The following is a 23130-nucleotide window of genomic DNA, read 5'->3' on the forward strand; positions in this document are numbered from 1 at the left end:
AAAAATGATAAAGGCTATAAACTCGTTCAGAGCTAAGCTAGTTTTGTGGATATCACATTTGAAAATGAAGTCTCTTGTGCATTTTCCAAACATGAAAAAAATGTTAGGTGACAGTGAAATTGACTTATTAACATTTGTCATCAACCTCCAATTGTTTAAAGATCAATTTAAAAAGCTCTTTCAACAATTTAATATCATCGAGCCTTTGATAACTTTTTTGTTAATCCTTTTACCAACCAAATAAACGTTACCGTAATAGCAACATACGTTTCAGAATTTCTTCGAGTAAAGCGAGAAGAATCGAAGATAGAAATTCTGGAATATGATTGAAGGAATAAATTCCATTCTTAAAAATAGCATTATATTCTCCCAATTATCTAGCGCTGGCCAGCGAAATGCCATGCCTAATACCACATTGACTGTATTTTATAAATAATTTTTATATTTCATATGTTTTGAAAGCAATTTAGTAATTATTTATTTTACACAAAAAAATAAATACTAATTATATTCAAATGTTAAATTAATTTTTAAAATTAAATTTTTTTGTGCACTATATGTAGTGTGTAATATTACCTATGTCTACCAACTATAAATTTATCTTGAAAAAATAAATGGTGCCCGCCATTCGACCAATATTCTGGTATTTGCTCTTAGGTACAAAAAGGTTGGGGACTACTGCTTTAACCCCTTCCTTCTTGCTCCCGTGAAAATGACGGGGTGAGGTTTCGCCCTCTATTTCTCGCTCCCGTGTTATTTCTGGGCTGGAGTGTTCAGTAGTAACAAACAATAAAATTAAAACTTATTCATTTCTTTGGCCCGCAAAACATTTTATTTCTCATTTTACACAGCAGATGATAGTACCAGAATATTTTTAAGGTAATTGTAGCTAGTTACTTTATTTTAAACTAGATGTCAGCACTAATCAATTTTCAGGGAGAAAAAAATAGGCACTTTTATGACCGTTTTCCTGAAAATTAACTGATCCTTAAGGGCTTAACTCCCCTAGAAGTTAATTGCAACGATCACGCAAGCTTCTGTTTTATATAACGTTATTTTTTAAATTTATACATTTCGACAAAAAAATTGGCTAATAATGTCATTTAAAAAACAGATTTAGAAGCAAAACTAATTTCAGTTTTGAAACTCTCCCACTCGAAATTTACAAGTTCAAGGAGAAGTATAAATGCAACAGAAAAGTTGTTTCTCAATGTAATCAAATCTGAGAATCAAATTTCTATCAGTTGCTCTGTCACAACTACAGAATCACCTTGAGAAATTTAATAACGTAGTCATCCTCTCTGACTCCAAAGCCGCACTCCAAGCTATTGCTTCCTCCAAAGCCCCCGCATCTGCCGACATTCTACATTGTCGTCAAGCCCTTCACAGGCTTGACCAACACAACAAAAATGTCGCCATGCAATGGGTACCAGCGCATTGTGGACTTCAAGGTAACGAAACTGCAGATTTCTTGGCCAAAAAAGCCGCCAAGATTCTACAAATATCTCTTAAGCCAGTTCCTTTCCACACCGCGAAAAGGCTAATAAAAATCTCTCTGCGAACAACATTTGAAGCAAAACTCCAAGAAGCAAATAAAAATAAGGACTGGTTGGAAGGAATTAAAGATATTCCGTCATGGCCAAGAGAAAAATCTGTGGCCCTTTTTCGCCTCGCCACTGGCCATGACTGTTTATCAAAACACCTGTATAAAATTAAAATCTTTTCAAGCCCCCTTTGTCCATTATGTAACCAACAAGAAGAAATGGACGCTAACCATCTAAGACATTGCCCTGCACTTCCTCCTGGGCCCTTGTGGGAACGATATTGGCGGGCGAGATGCATTATTACAGACCTATAGACTCTTTATTTTTGTAGCTCTTGTTTCCATTTTTTGTTCTTTCTTTATATTGTTCTTGGCTACAAATTTGTCTTTCATGTCTGCCATTGGAAATAAATAAATAAAAAAAAATAAATAAAAAAATAAAAAAAATTCTATCAGTTGGTAATGAATGAATTTAAGTAAAAATCAATACAAACAAATTATAGGAAGAAAGAATATAAATTTCACAGTGATTACTCCATATTTTATAGCCCTTAAACCACAATGAGCTTATACAGATTAATATGATTTATATAATTTAGCCAGCCACTATTTAGCTTCAATAAGACCTATATTTAACTGCTCATCTCGTCACCCAGTGGACAAAAGCTAGATACATGCAATTTTAATGGTTTTTCATGTTTTTTTTTCTGCTCCTGTTAACGCAAGACCTTAGATTAGCCATTAATGAACTTTTCTAATGCAAAGAAATAATGTGGCTTGAACAGGAACATGAAACATTTTATTTAATGTTTGAATTCAAATAAAAATCAATTTAAACAAAATATTGGAAGAAAGAATATACATTTTTTTAACTAAAATTACATAGCTTCAATTTCTTGTTAAAGCAAAAATTATTTATCACAATCTTAATCTTATAAATGAATCATAAATATTTATTTTTCAGGTTGCACATCAACAGATTTAATGGCTGTTTATGTGAAGCGTCGACGTATTGTGCTGTTAATAGTTATTATTTGCTTCATTTATTTCGTATTCAATCTGATTATTATAGGAAAGAGCATTAAAAAATCACGTGAAAAAGAATTGAAAAATATGCAAGAAAATACTTTACTCTCAGATCAAAATGCTGTGCCAGGTGATTATACTTTTGACTTCAACAATGATGACTATTTTTTGACGGACGAGGAGGAGCTACTTAAAACTGGTCATGACACAGCCCACTTACAGCAACCGAAACGGTCAGAGTTGAATCGTGACAACTGGCATCCTGGTTTTCCTACTTCAATTCCAAAGATTGAGGTGGTTGTAGAAAAACCTGAATTGTTCCACACTTTTGTTGAAAATAATCCTGAAAATGGCTTTGATCATGATTTTGAAGCTTTCGGGACTACCCGAGCTAGAACTTATCATCCCATGGAACCTGATTCCAAAGACCCTGTTCCTTTAATACTAGAAGGACAAGAAACCATTTTCTTTTTCAACACTCCCACAATTCCACCTCAACACCCAGATTCTCAAGGATATCCAGAATTGAAACCAAAAGTGTATCCTACGACTGTTGACAGCAATCCTGAAAGCGGTATAGATGCATTTGAATTGACCGATTTTGAGACGTTTGGAGCTAATGATGTAAGAACTTATCCACCAATTGGACCCGACTCGATAATCCCTGTTCCTAAAATAGCAATTGATCAGAAAACCATTTTTCATTCAAAATCTCTCGCTACTACTCCTGATCCTCAAGGATATTTTGGGTTTAAACTCGTTGACAAGAATGAATCAATTGTTGTTGAAATTAACAGCTCACTACCAACCGAAGAAACAGCAACAGTTCTACGCATAAAAAATGAATCTGAAGAATACACTAAAATCAAAAGTGTTGGAAAAGATAAATTGCCAATTTCAGAAATTCAAAAAACTATCAAAAACCCTGCTTTGATTATTGATACTCCAGGATGCAAAATACCTAAGTTTAACCCTTGGGATCCAAGCGTCGCCAACCTTATCCAAATCTTTGGCGCCTATAATTGCCCCTTCCCTCCATTATTCATGACACCAGGCCCTAACGGAATTATTAATCTTAATGTTTCAGTACTGGAAAAATACTACAATAGTACATTAGATGATATTAATTGTTGGTATCAGCCTATTATGCGAACATACCTCTCAACGAACAATAGAGAGGATGATTACTATACACTCCCGGTTCAAGAATTGAAATTTGGAGAACCCATTGAACATGAATATCTTATAACTAAGTGCTTCTTTAAGCACAATAACACTCATGAGCAGTATATGCCTTTAGTGAAGCTCAAAGACGAAGTAGAAAAACGGAAATCCGTTATAAAATCTCCGTCTCCTTTAAATGTAATAATTCTTGGCATAGATTCTGTATCAAAGTTGAATTTCATGAGACGATTCTTTCAAACAAAACCATACCTTAAATTTCAGATGAAAGCGTTTGATATGAAAGGTTTTACAAAAGTTGGCGACAATACTTTCCCAAACTTGGTACCAATGTTTACTGGTCATTTTGTAAATTATTTTTGGAATGAGTCAATCAAAGATACATATTTTTTTGATAATGTGCCTTTTATCTGGAAGGAATATGCTCGATATGGGCATAGGACATTCTTTGCAGAAGATGCCCCATATAACGGGGCATTTAACTTCATAAAAAGGGGCTTTCTTGAGCCTCCTGCTGACTATTATTACAGACCCTTAGCTTTAGCAATCGAACAATCGGAACTTCGAAAAAAAGGCTTCGAAACGAATTCACCATGCCTCAATTCAGAATTGGAAACTGATTTGATGTATGCGTATCTGCTAAATTTCATAAAAACTATGGGTACAAGACCTTATTTTGCTTTCTGTATGACTTCTACTCTTACACATGATTTCTTTGATGCAGCTGGTTTTGCTGATGCACCTGCAGCAAAACTTTTAAAAGTCCTCGATGAGGAAGGAGCTCTGAACTCCAGTGCTTTTATCTTTTTCAGTGACCATGGGATTCGATATGGGGATATAAGACAGACATACATTGGCAAATTTGAAGAAAGGATGCCATTCATGTATCTCCACTTTCCTAAGTGGTTTCTAGATCAACACCCAGATTTTGAAAGAAATCTTGCCATTAATCAAGATCGGTTGACCAATGTGTTTGATATTCATGCTACTTTAAAACATTTGCTTCACATCAATGATGGATTAATTGAAGAAAATGACGAGTTAGGTTTGAGTCTTTTCAATGAAATTCCAGAAAATCGAACCTGCGCAGATGCCCATATACAGGAACACTACTGCGCATGTAATAACTTCAACAAGGTATCTGAGGATAATGATGAAGTTTACATAGTATCCCTTTCTCTCGTTGCCCATGTCAATTCACTCTTAGTAAATCACACAGATAAATGCGAAGAACTAAGTTTGGATGTGATTAAAGATGCGCGTTTGGGACTTCCTAATGATATTGTGCTGAATTTAGAGCAAGAAGAAGACAAACTCATAAATAAAACTCTAGTTATAGGTGAAGCACCACCATTGCTAGGTGATTACATGGTAACATTATCAGTAAAACCTGGTGGTGCTATAATTGAGGGCACCGTTAGATACGATGCGAAAAATTTAATTCCAATCGTTTTTGGTGTTAGTAGGATAAACATGTATGGCACACAATCATGGTGCATTGACAGTCAGGTTTTAAAACTTTATTGCTATTGTAAGTTTCAACCATTTTAAGCGGTTTATAATTAAGTGTTAGAATTAGAAACATTTTTATACTGATTAACCCTAGTTAAAATAAATAAGAAAGACACATTGACATTTAATTCAAATGTTTTGTATTTAGAAATTGACTATAAAAAGAAATGAATAAAACTAGTGTTAAATTTTTTTTTCCAATGCCTACATGCGTTAATATCCGTCAATTCAGGCATTTACAGGGCAGATTTGTTATCCTCTCTTTCAGGGGCACCATATTAGGTGGGCCAACGTTGCTCTCACAGTGAGGACAGGTAGTACAGAGAAGGAAAGAACATTCGTGTCTTTCCCGGGATTATATTGTTACTATTATAGGTCATAAGATAATATGCCTGTACATAAGGATTCATATTGAGCATATTATCGTATGTCAATATACACAAGAAGTTTCCCGATCTCTACCCTTAATGCATGTTTTTAGAATATTTGCAAAAATATGCATATTACACAATAAATCGCCAGCCTTAAGTAAAAAATAAAAAAAATCTGTCGAATCATTATCAATGTCTATCACTTAATTGTTCTCAAAATAGGATTAAGCATTAAATAAAGTTTGATCAATGTCTCATTCAACAATGTTGAATTAGAAATCGACCAGTGCAGCAGTATATGCTTTTGATATGATTGACTTTGATGTTGATTCGTCAGATTATAGAAATTTTTTGCTCATTAAAATCACTTTCAACATTTAATAAAAACTTTTTTCACATATTCATTACCTGATATTTTTTCTTTTTTTGTGATTACCCGATCTTTGTCTCACGCAAATAAATGAGAAATCGACCTGTGTAGACATCTAACATTGTCTAATTCTCCTTCTTTTACCACCTTCCAGTTCTACCCAACAATCAAAGCAATATAGATGTTTTTAATATAACTGACTTTGATGAAGATTTGTCAGATATTTATGACATTTTTGTTTCTTCTCTCATTTAAATATCATTCTTAACAAAGGCTGTCTTCCTTAAATTTATCCTATGATAGTTATTTAAAATAAAGATTCAGTTAGACAGCATGCAAATTTTTTTAAACGATTTTATTTAAAATTTGACCTTAAGTTTGACCGCATATTTACTTTAAATAACGCAATAATTTTCCTTGGTAGGAACTGAAGGACTTTTTGATAGGATGCCTGAAGCAAATATGTACAAAAAAATTTCTTCTTGTTTTGGAAATTATTAAATTATGGGAACTATCATATTTATTTAAAATAAAGTTTCATCAGTGTAAAAATATTCGAATTTTTTCAAATTATTTTATTTAAACACTGATCCTTTAGTTTGGCCATAACTTACCTATAATGTCGACTTAATTCTTCTTGGCATGAACTCAACTATATATTGACAGATCACTTGCAGTAATGGCCATAGCTCTTTGCTCTGATAAGGGACTGGAATTTTGTACGTGCTAAACGGATCCTTCAGCTTTCCCACAAACGCAAAATAAGATAATCTCTAGAGATTATAGGGTGTAGCGTAACAGAATGAAATTTCCTTCACGCTGTTTAATCTAGTCTTATAAGTTAGAACACATGCAGTAAGGTAAGACTCACATTATCAAGTTAAAAATACCCGTTACCATTGGAAAATAAATCCTGAATCATCAACAATATAATCATCAAGATAAATGATCATCTTATTTATTCAGCAATGATGTTCAGGTATCCAACCTCAATGATATAACAAAGTGAAGTCTCCATCAAGTAATTTAATCCTATCCTATGAGTTAGAATACAAGCAGTAAGGTAAGACTCATTATTTGGTTGAAAATACTCGTCGCCATTGAGAAAAATCATAAATCATCATCAATCTAAAAATCAAGATAAATCATAATCATTTTACTTTCGTAGCAATGATGTTTAGGTATCCATCCTTAGTGAAATAACAAAATGGGGTCTCCATCGCGTTATTTAATCCAATCATATAAATTAGAATGCAAGCAATTAGAGAAGACTCATTATCAGATTGAAAATACCCATCACCATTAAGAAAAATCATTAATCAACAGTCTAAAAAGCAAGATAAACCATAATCATTTTACATTCGCAACAATGGTGTTCTGATATAATGACTTATTGGGAGTACCATTGCGCCCCAAATGAATGCCCTAAAGATTAAAAGCTCTAAATTAGCCTTCTAGAGGCAAAACTTTTACACGAAAGCACAGGTGCATAAAATTATCAAGTGATCTAAGCACAGTGGCCACTCAGTGAATAAAAGTCTTCCATATCAAAGCTTTATAATTACAACAAATCTGACTGTAAATTGATCATAATCAATTTTCTGCATAAGCTCAGCCGGAGCTCAGATTTAGTGATCAACTTAGACAGACGATCAACTTATAAGAAAGGAATATTTTTTTTCTTTTGTTTTTATCATTTCTCATATCATGTTATTCTTTCTAAAACTAAACTAAACTCAGTGGCACGACAGCCCGCAGAGGGCCAAGGCCTACTGTGCCCATCTCAGCTTTCTTAACCTTAGGCTCTGGGGTGCAGGAGCAGATGCTCCGGTCAGGTGGTCAGCCGAACGCGGAACCCCCAGTGTTTAGTTCCCAAGCATGCTTGGTATCATATTTGCAAGTTAGTCACACAATTTATATTACTATTCAAAATAAAGATAAAGATAATTTTTTTTAACTCCATGTGAGCTTGAAATTTTAGAAATCAAAAACTCTAAATATCTTGAGAAATGACATTATGAGCTAATTACAGAATGAATTAGAATTTGTTACATACACTTAATTAAATAACTTATTGGTTTTATAAAGGAAATGAGCATAGTCTGAATTGATACATGCCGAATTTTTTTTTTCGTTTGAAAAGTGTGAAATTGGTTGTTATGCTTAACCACTTTCTACAAAAGCTCATAATCTTTTCCTATATTTTAGCAATTCACTGAAATTTTAATACATAACTTAATGACATATAACATTTCCTAGTGAAGGTTTTATTCCAGTCAACTTAGAGTTCAAAATGGCATTCAGTATCAGTGCAAGACAAATTTGACTTAATTCATGCGGTCAACATGCTATTAAAACTGGGGATCAAGTAACAAAGGTTTTCTCACTTAGATTGGGTAAAGTTAATTCTACTCTTGTTGATAGGAGTTGACATTGACAGGTGATCAACTTGACATATTTAGCTGTATAGTATTCAGTTACAAAATGTATGGAACATAAGAAAATCATATTTCAATTGAAATCCAACTCATATGTTTGCTCATTTTGAGAAATTAGAATCTGACATTTTTTTATCTCGTCTGATTTGTAGAACCTAAAATTTAGCAGAAACAGTTACCGTTTTTTAACGGTTTGGTATTCATTTCAAAATAAAGATGGCAATGTCTAATAAGAAGGTTAGAAATAAGTCATAACTTCATTTTTAATAAAAGTGAAACTGATCTACTTTCATGTATTATGAAGTGCTTTCAAACTGCTTCTTCAATTTTTGAACTTTTAACACGAGAGATAATAGAAAGAAAGTGGAAAGAAAGTTAAAAAAGAAAACTATTATTTACGCATTCATATTAGCTTTGATGAGGGCTTTAAGAATTGCTTATAAAGAACCAATGTGCGTTTAATAATTTAAATAAATCCAAACTTCTTAGTTTTTTAAATAAATTAAAATATGTATGTATAATAGTCAGCTGCATTTCTTTCTAAATGGCGAAGTATACTGAATTTTTAGCAACAGTACACAAGCTGGAAAAAAATTCTTCAAGAAATTATAAAAATAATTAGTATTAAATTCTAGTATTTGAAATAATGTAATAAAAACAAACAAAATGAGTTAAATAAAAATTTGAAAATACCAATAGCACAGGATGCTATTGGTAAGGAAAGTTACAGAATAGATCGTGTAAAAAAATCCCCTTCATGAAATAATTATATTGCTTGCTATAAAAAGATAAAAAATATCATAAATGGCATATTTTCTACACTTTTACTAAATTAAATTAAAAGTATTAAATTACATGCAATGTTAAGTAAATTACACTAAGTTATGTTCAAAAGAGATAGGTATTTTATTTACGTTGCACTAGAACTGCACAATGAGCTATTGGTGACGGGAAATATCCCTAAGTCTGATCCAAAGACATTTCTTCACAATTTTGACACTCTGCAGAGGAGATCTTATTTGTGAAACCATTTCCCTAATTTAGACATAGATCTGTAGATAAAGGAAATTTTCTCCTGACCCCATGGTACAGTTCAGCCCATTTAATAAAGAATTATGGCTTTAAATACCTCAAGTTATTTCATGGTATTGCATCATGTACTTTGAAAGTAAATACAGTTTTATTACAATTAATAGATTTCAATTAATGAGATATACGGGCTGCAGAATTTTATAAACAACAACCAAATTAATAACTGTTTACTTTTATTACATCACATTTAATGAACAGTCTGCGAAATAAAATTAATTTAAGACTGTAACTATGACCTTCTGGTCCTTTAAATTTAGAATACCGTAAACCGGAGCGAGTCTACCCATACAGGGGCGAGTCTACCCATTTTAGTTTTATTTAATTTTCACTATTTTAAATTGCAAATAAAAAATTTTTACCGACGGAGGACTTAGTTCAGACTCTAAGGAAGATGGCGCTGTAGTAGTTTGATCCATTTTTATTTATTTGGTGTCTTTTAACCGACCTGTTCAAACGTCTTTTGAGAGATTTGTATTGAAAATCAGCAAACTTTTAGTTGGTGCTCCGTAAGTATATTATTATTATTACTATNAAGATAAATAATCATCTTATTTATTCAGCAATGATGTTTAGGCATCCAACCTCAATGATATAACAAAGTGAAGTCTCCATCACGTTATTTAATCCTATCCTATGAGTTAGAATACAAGCAGTAAGGTAAGACTCATTAATAGGTAGAAAATACCCGTCACCTTTGAGAAAAATCATAAATCATCATCAATATAATCATCAAGATAAATAATCATCTTATTTATTCAGCAATGATGTTTAGGCATCCAACCTCAATGATATAACAAAGTGAAGTCTCCATCACGTTATTTAATCCTATCCTATGAGTTAGAATACAAGCAGTAAGGTAAGACTCATTAATAGGTAGAAAATACCCGTCACCTTTGAGAAAAATCATAAATCATCATCAATATAATCATCAAGATAAATAATCATCTTATTTATTCAGCAATGATGTTTAGGCATCCAACCTCAATGATATAACAAAGTGAAGTCTCCATCACGTTATTTAATCCTATCCTATGAGTTAGAATACAAGCAGTAAGGTAAGACTCATTAATAGGTAGAAAATACCCGTCACCTTTGAGAAAAATCATAAATCATCATCAATATAATCATCAAGATAAATAATCATCTTATTTATTCAGCAATGATGTTTAGGCATCCAACCTCAATGATATAACAAAGTGAAGTCTCCATCACGTTATTTAATCCTATCCTATGAGTTAGAATACAAGCAGTAAGGTAAGACTCATTAATAGGTAGAAAATACCCGTCACCTTTGAGAAAAATCATAAATCATCATCAATATAATCATCAAGATAAATAATCATCTTATTTATTCAGCAATGATGTTTAGGCATCCAACCTCAATGATATAATAAAGTGAAGTCTCCATCACGTTATTTAATCCTATCCTATGAGTTAGAATACAAGCAGTAAGGTAAGACTCATTAATAGGTAGAAAATACCCGTCACCTTTGAGAAAAATCATAAATCATCATCAATATAATCATCAAGATAAATAATCATCTTATTTATTCAGCAATGATGTTTAGGCATCCAACCTCAATGATATAACAAAGTGAAGTCTCCATCATGTTATTTAATCCTATCCTATGAGTTAGAATACAAGCAGTAAGGTAAGACTCATTAATAGGTTGAAAATACCCGTCACCTTTGAGAAAAATCATAAATCATCATCAATCTAATCATCAAGATAAATCATAATCATTTTATTTTCGTAACAATGATGTTTAGGTATCCATCCTCAGTAACGTAACAAAATGGGGTCTCCATCACGTTATTTAATCCCATCCTATGAATTAGAATACAAGCAGTAAGGTAAGACTCATTATTTGGTTGAAAATACCCGTCGCCATTGAGAAAAATCATAAATCATCATCAATCTAATCATCAGAATTAATCATAATCATTTTACTTTCGTAACAATGATGTTTAGGTATCCATCCTCAGTGACGTAACAAAATGGGGTCTCCATCACGTTATTTAATCTGGTCCTATAAATTAGAATGCAAGCAATAAGGGAAGACTCATTAACAGATTAAAAATACCCATCACCATTAAGAAAAATCATTAATCACCAATCTAAACAGCAAGATGAACCATAATCATTTTACATTCGTAACAATGATGTTCTGATATAATGACTCATTGGGAGTACCATGCGCTCTATATAAATGCCCTTAAGATTAAAAGCACTGAATTAGCCTTCTAGACGCAAAACTTTGACTCGAAAGCTCAGGTGCATAAAATTATCAAGTGATCTTTCTAAGCTCAGTGGCCGCTCAATGAATAAAAGTCTTCCATATCAAAGCTTTATAATTATAATGAATCTCACAGTAAATTGATCATAATCAATTTTCTGTATAAGCTCAGCCGGAGCTCAGCTTTAGTGATCAACTTAGACAGACGATCAACTTATAGGAAAGGGATATTTTTTTCTTCTGTTTTTGTCATTTCTCATATCATGTTATTCTTTCATACAGCATATTTGCATGCTAGTCGCACAATTTATATTACTATTCAAAATAGAGATAAAGGTAATTTATTTTTTTAAAATTTTATGTGAGCTTGACATTTTAGCAATCAAAAACTCTAAATACCTTGAGAAATGACATTACGAGCTAATAACAGAATGAATTAGAATTTGTTACTTACACTTAATATTAAATAACTGATTAGTTTTGTAAAACAAATGAGCGCAGATTGAATTTTTTTCACCGAATTTTTACTAAGATTTTTACGCCGAATTTTAATTTTTGAACATTTAACACGAGCTGAATTTTTTTTCGTTTGAAAATGGTTGAAATTGGTTGCTATGCTTAACCACTTTCTACAAAAGCTCATAATCTTTTCCTATATTTTATCAATTCAATGAAATTATAATACATAACTTAATGACATAGAAAATTTCCGAGTGAAGGTTTTATTCCAGTCAACTTAGAGTTTAAAATAGCATTCAGTATCAGTGCAAAGCAAATTTGACTTAATTCATGCTGTCAACATGCTATTACAAACTGCGAATCAAGTAACAAAGGCTTTCTCCCTTAGAATGGGTAAAGTTAATTCTACTCTTGTTGATAGGAGTTGACTTTGACAGGTGGTCAACTTGATGTATTTAGCTTGACATATTACCTGACTTTTTTTGTCTCGTTTGATTTGTAGGACCTAAAATTTACCAGCAACTGTTACCATTTTTTAACGGTTTGGTATTCATTTTAAAATAAAGATGGCAATGTCTAATATGAAGGTTATAAATAAGTCATAGCTTCATTTTCAATAAAAAATGAAACTGATCTACTTTCATGTATTATGAAATGTTTTCAAACTGCTTCTTCAATTTTTAAACATTTAACACAAGAGGTAATAGAAAGAAAATGGTAGTTAAAAAAGAAAAGTATTATTCATGCATTCATATTCGCTTTGATAAAGGCTTTAAAAATTGTTTATAAAGAACAAATGTCAATTTAATAATTTAAAGAATTTCAAACTTCTTAGTTTTTTTTATAAATTAAAATCCACATGTATTATAGTTGAATGCATTTGTCTCCAAATGACGAAGTATACTAAATTTTTTGTTACAATATGCTTATTTAGAATGAATTCAAAAATCTGAAAAAATAATTCTTGAAGAAATTATAAAAAGAATTAGCATTCAATTCCAGTATTTGAAATTATATAATAAAAACAAACAAAATGAGTTAAATAAAAATTTGAAAATGCCAATAAATAAGTACAGGATGCTATTGGTAAAGAAAGCTACAGAATAGATCGTGTTAAAAAATGCACTTCATGAAATAATTATATTGGATGCTATGAAAAGATAAAAATATCATAAATGGCATATTTTCTACACTTTTACTAAATTGAATTAAAAGTATTAAATTACATACAATGTTACATAAATTACAAAAAGTTATGTTTAAAAGAGGTAGGTATTTTATTTACGTCGCACTAGAACTGTACAATGAGCTATTGGTGACGGTCCGGGAAACATCCCTAAGTATGATCTAAAGACATTTCTTCAAAATTTTGACACGCTGTAGAGGAGATCTTATTTGTGAGACCATTTCCCTAATTTAGACATAAGTCTGTAGATGAAGGAAATTTTCTCCTGATCCCATGGTACTGTTCAGCCCGTTTAATAAGGAATTATGTTTTTAAATACCTCAAGTTATTTCATGGTATTGCATCATGTACTTAGAAAGTAAATACAATTTTAATACATTTAATTATCTCAATTAATGAGACATACATGTTGCAGAATTTTATAAACAACCGAATTAATAGCTGATTACTTTTATTACATCACATTTAATGAACAGCCTACGAAATAAAATTAATTTAAGACTGTACCTATGACCTTCAGGTCCTTTAAATTTAGAATATAGCTAAGAAGACACTAGGATTTATAAATCAACTACCGGGAAAAAACTCGTCTTTATAAATAAATTTTCAGCCCAATATGGTTGGAAAAAAAATCAAAGCAGCCACTCATGATTATCCTAATGCATTCACGCACCTGCGTTAACGGTTGAGAGTGAATGATAACCTGATTGGTGTAATATATTGTCCCGCAAAAAGATGAGATTCTCCATTTCTCTCGACGGCGCTCTGGGTGCGTGAATCGCATGCAGTGAGAATGGTCCTTTAAAAACTAACTAACCAGTTTCAAGTTTCAAACCTGCATCTCTTTCTTCCGAAACCGAGAGGTGCATCTTTTGAGCTCTTCTTACAAATTGATGGCTGTTAGTAGATCGTTCTGTAATCACCGTCATATATATATACTTATATACACCGAAGAGCCATTGCATTATGACCGCCCATCTATAACAATAGGGTCGCCCAGGTTTTAATGGTTTCTCGCAAAGGAACAATGTTTTCATGGGGCACATTAGGACCCATTATCCTCGTAGAACAATCCCTGACGTCTGTAAGCTACTTGAACATAGTTCACCCATTCATGGCAACATTTTTTCCAGCGGGGGATGGTGTTTACCAACAGGATAATGCACCATGTCATAAGTGTCGAATCGTCATGGATTGCTCGAGGAGCATTCCAGCGACTTTCAAGTCATGTCTTGGCCCCCAAATTTACCTGACCTTAATTCAATAGAGCATTTGTGGTCCTACTTGGAAAACCAAATTCGTGCTGCCACGCTACCCCCTCGCAATGTGAGGGAATTGCAGGACCAATTAGTGAGCGCTTGGTACCAGATACCTCAGACTACCTATCAGCACCTTGCGGAATCAATGCCACGGCGGGTGCTAGCAGTTTTGAGGGCTAAAGTTGGTGCTGCATGTTATTAGCAGGATGGTCATAATGTAATGGCTCTTCGGTGTATAAATATATATATAAATAAGTAAGTACAAGAAAACACGAAGAAAGTTAAGAAAAACAATAAGTTTCATTTTTTTCCCGGTTTTATTTTTCCGGTTTTTTAAATAAAATTTAATCNGTAACTGAAGGAAATTTATTAACTTTATAAAAAATTTCGGCTGACAAATATTATAGTAGTAAGAACTTCCTTTTTTTTGTTTTTAGTTTTCTTGAAAGTAATTTAAAACTACTGTAAATTATCAACTTTTTTGTAAAAAATAGTTGTAAAAATTTGGTAAATTTTGTAAAAATTTAGAAAATACTGTGTTACAGTACAAGTAAAAAAGCAAATTGCAAAAAATAACATTCTTCAATGAAATGAAAACTAAACAAAAAATGAAAACTAATTTTTTAAAAAAAAAAACTAAAAATGCTAACATTAAGCGATTTCAAGCTTTATACTTTTGGTAACCCAAAAATTAATTATGAGTAGAGGAATAATTTTTTTTTCTTTTCTTTTTGATACTACCAAGTTGATTATCCGTTACTGTGAAAATGTCATTTTTAAACGTACTTAAAATGCAAGAAGTTTGTATGTTATAAGTCATTTCATGCAAATATTAGTAAATAGTTATCAATAAGTCATCATTAAAAGTAATTATCAATAAAGCAAATTAGTAAATCAATTTAGCACGCTAAATATCAGAATATTAAAAATTAACAAGCAATATTAATAGTTCCATATAGCTAAAAAAAGCAATTTTCACTGCCAAAGATATCATTTTCAAACACAGTTAAGTAAACCAGATGATGGACATATTATTGCAAAAATAATATTTATAGGTTAGATTATTAATAGTCATTATTAATACTCATTATTAATTTATTAATAGGACAACAACAAGCATTTTTAAGGGGAGTCGGTAGAACATATATCAGCATTTAAACATATTTTCAGCATCTAAACAAGATATTGCTTCAATTTTTTCACCCAATATTTACATATACATGTTTACACTGCGATAACTGTCAATACATATATCTTACATGGCAGAAATTTTTAAGAAAAAAATTATGAAATTACGAATTTTAAAAAATTTCATCAAAACTCTTTCATAAGTCAAAAAGTATTCCTGTTTTAAGACTAAAAAATTATCACAGCATACAACTGTTATAATCTCAAATACCCCCAAAAAATTTCATAACGATATCATAAGTAGGTTCCCAGAAAACGTATATCGAAAAGGATCAGTTTCAGCATTACCGATTGATGCAATACTGACTCCCCCTCATTGTACGTCTATTATAAAAGTTATCGATTAAGTACTAGATATTATATCGATATAGAATCCAGCGAGCAGGACGTTTTGGTCCCGATTTTTTTGGTCCCGCTATTTTTGTCCCGTTAACGTTTGTTCCTTTGCTATTTCTGTTTCTCTCTTTTAGTGAACGAAATTTAAAAAGAATTTACCAAACATGGAAAACATTCCTCATAAAATTCCTTAGTTCAATTTTATTAATTTTTTGAATGCTAAGGTTTAATCTCTTTTTAAACATTTTTTTAAGGTAAAAATTATTTGATAAGAGTTTACAGATTGCACCGTGAAAAGGTAATTAACACAGAAATCTTTATTTATTTATTTGTTTACCCAAACATTACAATCATAATACATTATTAGATAATAAATTACATAATAACATAAATAGTGGAATAAAAAAAAAGAATAATTTTCATTGAAACGTAAAAATGACTTGAGTTAATTCATTAGGAAAATATGGGCAATCACTCGTAAATATTCTCAATAATTTAAGCTTTTAACTCAACACTTAATGGTTTTTAAATACTTAATAACCGTTTAAAATTCCAGATTTTTTGCTAAAGGAAATAATAAATAAATAATTTAATAAATTTTTAAAAAAATGCATTTATGGCCATTGAAATATAACCATTGTAATAAAATAAATCAAGAAACGGGATGAAATATCTATATCAAAATAGATTAACTGAATTAGCAACGAAACTGAATCGGGGAGCCGTGGTGGCTTAGGGGATGGAACTCGCTCCTCTAAATGAGGTGAGCCAGGTTTGAGCCACAGCGACCGTTGGTCAATACAAATTCCACACCCGGCTTGCACCGACCACAGTGCTGACCTAAATTATCCTCATTGTAAGATGGATCAGGGATTAGAGTCCCCTTACCCTCAGAACTACCGTGGGAAGTTAGAATACTTGATCCAGAAGTTCCTTTGTCCTCTGAATTGGGTTCAAAATTACAAGGTAACGGGGTTGAACATTGGTAGTCGTAAACTCAAAATTGGGTCGGCTGCTCAACGATATAATGTTAAAACTGAATAGGGGAGAGATCGAAGTGAGAACTGGACCGAAATCATGGAACCTAAACGGCAAAACCAAAAAGTCATGGTCTGAAATCTAGTGTGTGAATATTTAATGTGATTAATTTAATGGGTCATTTTTAAAAGCAATTAAATAAATCACATGATGCCTCTATAATTTTTTAAAAAGCATATTAATATCTCAGATTAATTATAAGTATTACTTATATTTTTTATGATAGATTGCAAAAATAGTTAAACGATAACCATTATTAATGAAACTGCTTCGATAAAAGTGGTTAAAAAATACTAAAAGTAAGCACGTAAGCATCAGATGACGTAAACATTAAAAAATACATACTTTCAGGTCAGACTATTTATAGACATTTTTAACAGGTCATTATCAATAGATTGAGTTGTTACGTCAACTAAGAGGAGCTATTAATAGGAAAGTACGGCTATAAAAATCCACTGCAATCAAAAATATCATTCTTAAACTCAATTTAAAAATAACTGTAAATAATTCGACAGAAAATAGGTTCCATGGTGCGCTATTAATAAATATTATTAGGTCATAATATAAATAGGTATTATTTATAGAACATTATAAATAGATCAGATTATTGGTCTAAAACAAGTTATATTAATACTTTAGTGCGGATATAAATTAACCTCTAATCCCAAACACGTCAGTCTTAAACACTGCTGTTTACTAAAAGTAAGCACGTCATCTACAAATGAAGTGGATCAGGTGGTGTAAGCAACATTAAAGGGTTAGATTTACTAATAGGTTTTATTAAAAGGTATTACTAATCGAAGAGATCAATAGATCAACACAATAAGCATTATTAACAGGCAAGTATCTCTATAAAAACAAATTACTTTGTTATGAATATTTCTGAAAATATTTTGAAAAGATATGTTTTCCGGAAACAAGTAATTGTTTCAGTTAGGTATAAATATAATTAAAGAAACGAGTAAATGAGGATTCTGAGTTACACTTTAGTTAATTTTCGTAAATCAGCATTAAATTTTAGCTAATTTAGTCTATTATTTGTCAAAAGAAATAAAGGTTAGACATATAATTTATTTTTTTATCTACAAGATTCTAAATTACATTCATTATCCTTTACCTCATTTGCCCTGTTTGCGTTTTAGTTCACTGCTTTCACCCTTATATTACCGAAACACATGCTCCTTGCGCTGGGATAGCCTGGTCGGTAAGGAGTAGCCTGGGATAGCTTGAGCCGATGTCCGAGAGTTCGTGGGTTTGAACCCCGCAGGCCGAAGACTCCCCGTGTAGCAAATGGGGACTTATGTACGTTAAATCTGTCGAGTCGCAAAGTCTCCATGTTCCCATAACAAATCAATACCTCTAGGGGTACTGGATTGGAGATCGATCGTTCTCTGATTCAGGTCAAAATTACGATCTGTGGATGAATGAATGGATGTATGAATGGGTCCGCCCTATAAACGGGTATGACAGAAGTCGAATTCTTGGCCTTAGATGGCGCCACTGGAAAACAAGAACAGTCGCACCCCTCTGCCTCAACAGGCATACAAAAACAACATGTTTCCTTGGGGTTTTTGTTGGTTGTTAGCTATGAAATGCTCTTAAAACTTCTTAAACTCTAAAAACATTCAAAACTCATCACTAAGTACCCTTATCTACTGAGACTTCTAGAAAGCGATAACTTTTTGACCCAAATAAATGTTGTATAATTAAATAAAATACATAAACTTATAAAGGTTATAGTTTCAGTACTAAGAGCCGAAACCATCTTTTACATTTATTTGAGCCCTATCCACGTTGCTCTGATTCATTGCCGCATAGCTTGAAATATAAAGTTTGCCTAAAGTAAGAACTCCCCTAGTAATTCGTCTGGACCTCTGGTGGTGGCTATGGTATCGAGGTATAACTATTTCAAGTAGAGGTCGGCGAAAAAAAGGGCATCCTTTTCTTCTCTCTATTGTGTTAGTCCTATAGGGAAGAGAAGCTACCCTCCCTGAAATGCGCTATTCATGTTTCCATATCAGGTCTCCAACTTTAAGAAGGAGGGGGGAGTTCTTATCGTAGACATACTACACTTTATTTGGATAGTCTATTCTTTTTCCCCAATATACGAAAATTTTGACAGAAAAATGTCAGGGAAAAGTTCACATAAAGCTGCCATCATTTTATTTATGTCAACAGAACTTCGTTTGAATTCATTTTGATACGAGTCATTTTAATTTTATAATCAAAAGTCTCATGTTCAATAATTGAGCTGTTTCTGTCCTGGCATCATTTTTTCTTTGCTGTCGTAAAAGTTATTAATGGCTAATTGAAGGTCTTACTTGGACATACACAGAAAAAATTGAACATGATCAACCATTTAAATTGAACAGATCTAGCTTTTGTCCTCTGGGTAAAAAGTTAAATATAGGTATTATGGCTAGAAAGTATAGGCCAAATCATATTAATCTATATCAGTGCCTTCCAGTTGTCCAACTGCTCATCCACGACTATAAGCACTCAAATTATTTCTTGCCGATATTTTGCACTTAATTATTGCATGACCACCTTGAATTTCACACAAATATGTTCAACGACCTATGCGCTATATTGGTTAAATACCTAACAGCAGGAGTTTTCGAATGAATGAAGAACTTGTATCCTCTGCCCTTTATACAGATAATGGATCCTGCTCTATACGCCTTTTGAGCTTGATTTTATGGTTATTGGTGGGATGTCGAGAACACTACTTCGTATAAATTAATTGTTCCTTAGCAATCGCTAAGCAGTATAAATTAAATTATTGCAGTATTTTTGAAGGAACATTTTTTCCCGAATAAAATATAAAACAGTCAAATCACCTCTGCATAATGGAATTATCTGAATTTAACTAAAGTGATTGTGCAGGAATTTCTGTGTGTGGATACGTGACGAAAAACACTTCTTTCTTTAAATTAGTTTTCTTTTCATTTTTCAGGTGAGGGAAACTTTTTCTACTGAGAAATGGCAACTATTTTCCTACGGCATCAATTTGTGTTTTTATTTTTAATTTGTTCTGGAATTTATTTTTTAATAACATGGCGCATTATGCTAAAAAGCAAAAGCATCAAAATTGAAGTCTTAGGAATCAGTGGTATTAATGTCAATAAAGATTTTAAACCTATGAGAGAAAACATGCTACTTCGAAACAGGAATGAAGATTTTCCTTCGCATGGAGAAAGTGATACAAAGTTACTAAAATCAAATTTAAATGACTTACATTCTACTCCAGTTACTCATATGCTCAATAAATTGAGTCAAAAGGCAGCTGGATTATCTCATGATGTTATGAATTTCGTAAGGATAGAAAAAACAACTACAGATGAAACTAAGTTACATCACACATCTTTCACTAATATGGACTCAAAACACAATTTGTTTGACAACTTACCAAAAGAGTTCCTAACAACAAGAGCTTCTGCGCGCCTTCAAGAACATGCCCTTAATGAATCAAAACAAACCTATTCTAATTACTCGAAAATTCGCCAGCCTATACTGAATTCTGATTTAGGTGGTAATCCTGGGTCAACTTTTATACAAAAGCATAAAGATATGGAAAAAGTGACTCCTCCAATACAAACACGTATCACCAAATCTGCCAAGATTCAAACACCTTCACTGCATTTAAATTTAAGTGGCAATGCTAGGTTAAAATCGATAGAAAAGCATAGAAACATGGGAAAAGTGACATCTAAAATACAACAGCATTTGGACAAGTCTGATAAGACTCCAACACCTTTACTGCATCCAGATTTAAATGGTGATCCTGTGTTAGGATCCAAACAAAAGAATAGAAATAGAAATAAAGTGAGTAACACGGTGACACAAAAAAATTTGATAACTGCTATTAATTCCGGTTTGGTCTTGAATACTTCTGGGTGTAAAATATCCAAATTCGACCCTTGGGATCCAACGGTGATAGAATTTATTAAGATTCTTGGCCCATATAGATGCTCAGAGTTTCCTAACTTTCTAGCAGCAGAGCCTCATGGAATCATCCATTTAAATATTGGAGTGCTCAAAAAGTATTACAATTCAACTCTAGATGATATAGATTGTTGGTATCAGGGAATCAAACGTAAACACGAAGAGCCTGGAAACATCAGAGAGAATGACTATTATAGAACCGATGTTCGTAAACTAAAATTCAATCTACCCATTGAAGAGGAATACGTTGTAGTTAGATGCTTTTTCAATAATAATCACACCCATGAGCAATATTTCCCTCTCGTAAAGCTCAAAGAAGACGCACAAAAAGAAATACCAAAAACTAATCGACCTTTGAATGTCATTCTTTTGGGCATAGACTCTGTATCTAGCCTAAACTTTGTAAGACACTTTAAGAAAACAAAAGCGTTTTTAAAAAATAAAGTGAATACTTTTAAAATGAATGGCTATACAAAAGTCGGTGATAACACCTTTCCTAATTTAGTACCTCTGCTCACAGGACACTTTGTCGAACATTTGTGGAACGAAACGATTAAAGATACATTTTATTTTGATAATGTAAGTTTTATATGGAAAGAGTATTCTCGGTATGGATATAAAACTTTTCTTGCGGAAGATATGCCTTACTCGGGAACCTTTAACTACTTGAAAAAAGGATTCCATGACCCACCTACTGACTATTATTACAGACCTATGGCACTGGCTATAGAAAACTCAGAGGCATGGCAAAAAGCAAAAGCTGATATGTCTCCTTGTATAAATTCGCAACTTGAAGTCGATATAATGTATGACTACTTAAATAACTTTGTAAAAACTATGAACAAGAGACGTTTCTTTGCATTTTGCATGGTTTCTATTCTGACGCATGATGATATAAACTATGCTAGCTGGGCCGATGAACCTGCAGAAAGAATCTTAAGAGAACTCGATGATGCAGGAGCTTTTGAGACAAGTATTATCGTTATATTTAGCGATCATGGCATAAGATACGGTGATATAAGACAAACGTATATAGGCAAATATGAAGAACGTATGCCTTTCATGCATATACATGTACCTCGATGGTTTCGATCTTTGTATCCGAATATGGAACGGAATCTGAAGATTAATCAAAATAGACTGATTACATTGTTTGATTTGCACGCGACCATGAAGCATTTACTTCACCTAGAAGACAATTTTGCAGAAAATACTGATGAGTTGGGTTTGAGCTTACTAGATGAAATTCCAGAAAACAGAACCTGTGCTGATGCAAACATCAAACCCCACTACTGCCCCTGCAATAATTACGTTGATGTATCCGTTAATGATTCAACTGTTAAAACACTTTCCCAACTTTTAGTAGATCATTTGAACGACCTTTTACTTCCTCATTCGGAAGTTTGCGCGAAATTAAAAGTATATACTATAAATGATGCTCGCCTGGATATTTTCAGTGGAAACTCAGGGAATGAACATAAAAGAAAGCCGTCATTGTCATCAACAGTTAAGAATTATTTAATAACTTTAAGCGTAAAACCAAGCTCAGCGATTTTTGAAGCAACTATCCAATACGATATTGAGACTAACCAAACAACTGTGCTAGGTATCAGCAGACTTAACATGTATGGAAGACAATCATGGTGCATAGATAGTCAAGTTCTTAGACTTTACTGTTATTGTAAATCTGAGCCACCTTAAATTGCTACTTACAACAATTAGGGAATATGTATGGTACATGATAGGAACATATCTACATCTGAGAGATATTATCAATGTCTAAATTTAGGTATTAAATTACTATTCAATTAGTTGGCTGATGATTCACATAAAGGTACATAAATTTTTTTTTATCTTGGTTAACTATGTTTTTAAATTCTTACACCGAGAAAAAATATGAGCAAAACTACCAGAATATGGCAAAATTTACTATGATTACTCTATGGCA

At 32.3% G+C, this 23130-nt stretch overlaps 3 protein-coding genes across 3 annotated transcripts in view; all 3 read left to right on the plus strand.

The window, feature by feature from the left end:
• Window positions 1-1858, plus strand: part of LOC139426853 (uncharacterized) — a 5587-nt gene extending 3729 nt beyond the window's left edge. Inside the window, exon 2 of the mRNA XM_071186956.1 lies at window positions 1265-1858. Within this exon, the coding sequence (XP_071043057.1) occupies window positions 1265-1858 (594 nt within the window). The remainder of the gene's footprint in view (window positions 1-1264) is intronic.
• Window positions 1-5440, plus strand: part of LOC107456203 (uncharacterized) — a 7162-nt gene extending 1722 nt beyond the window's left edge. The window contains exon 2 of the mRNA XM_016074002.3: window positions 2508-5440. Within this exon, the coding sequence (XP_015929488.2) occupies window positions 2528-5302 (2775 nt within the window). The 5' untranslated portion in view covers window positions 2508-2527 and the 3' untranslated portion in view covers window positions 5303-5440. The remainder of the gene's footprint in view (window positions 1-2507) is intronic.
• Window positions 5441-20195: 14755 nt separating this feature from the next.
• LOC107456189 (uncharacterized) lies at window positions 20196-22993 on the plus strand. Its single transcript, XM_016073977.3, has one exon. The coding sequence runs from the start codon at window positions 20220-20222 to the stop codon at window positions 22881-22883; it is 2664 nt and encodes an 887-aa protein (XP_015929463.2). The 5' UTR covers window positions 20196-20219; the 3' UTR covers window positions 22884-22993.
• Window positions 22994-23130: the final 137 nt, after the last annotated feature.

This window comes from Parasteatoda tepidariorum, chromosome 10, assembly GCF_043381705.1.
Source record: "Parasteatoda tepidariorum isolate YZ-2023 chromosome 10, CAS_Ptep_4.0, whole genome shotgun sequence".
NCBI lineage: Eukaryota > Metazoa > Arthropoda > Arachnida > Araneae > Theridiidae > Parasteatoda > Parasteatoda tepidariorum.

Bases quoted from the DNA above. Each gene is read 5' to 3' on its own strand.
- LOC107456189 (XM_016073977.3), top strand. From the start codon at position 20,220: ATGGCAACTATTTTCCTACGGCATCAATTTGTGTTTTTATTTTTAATT.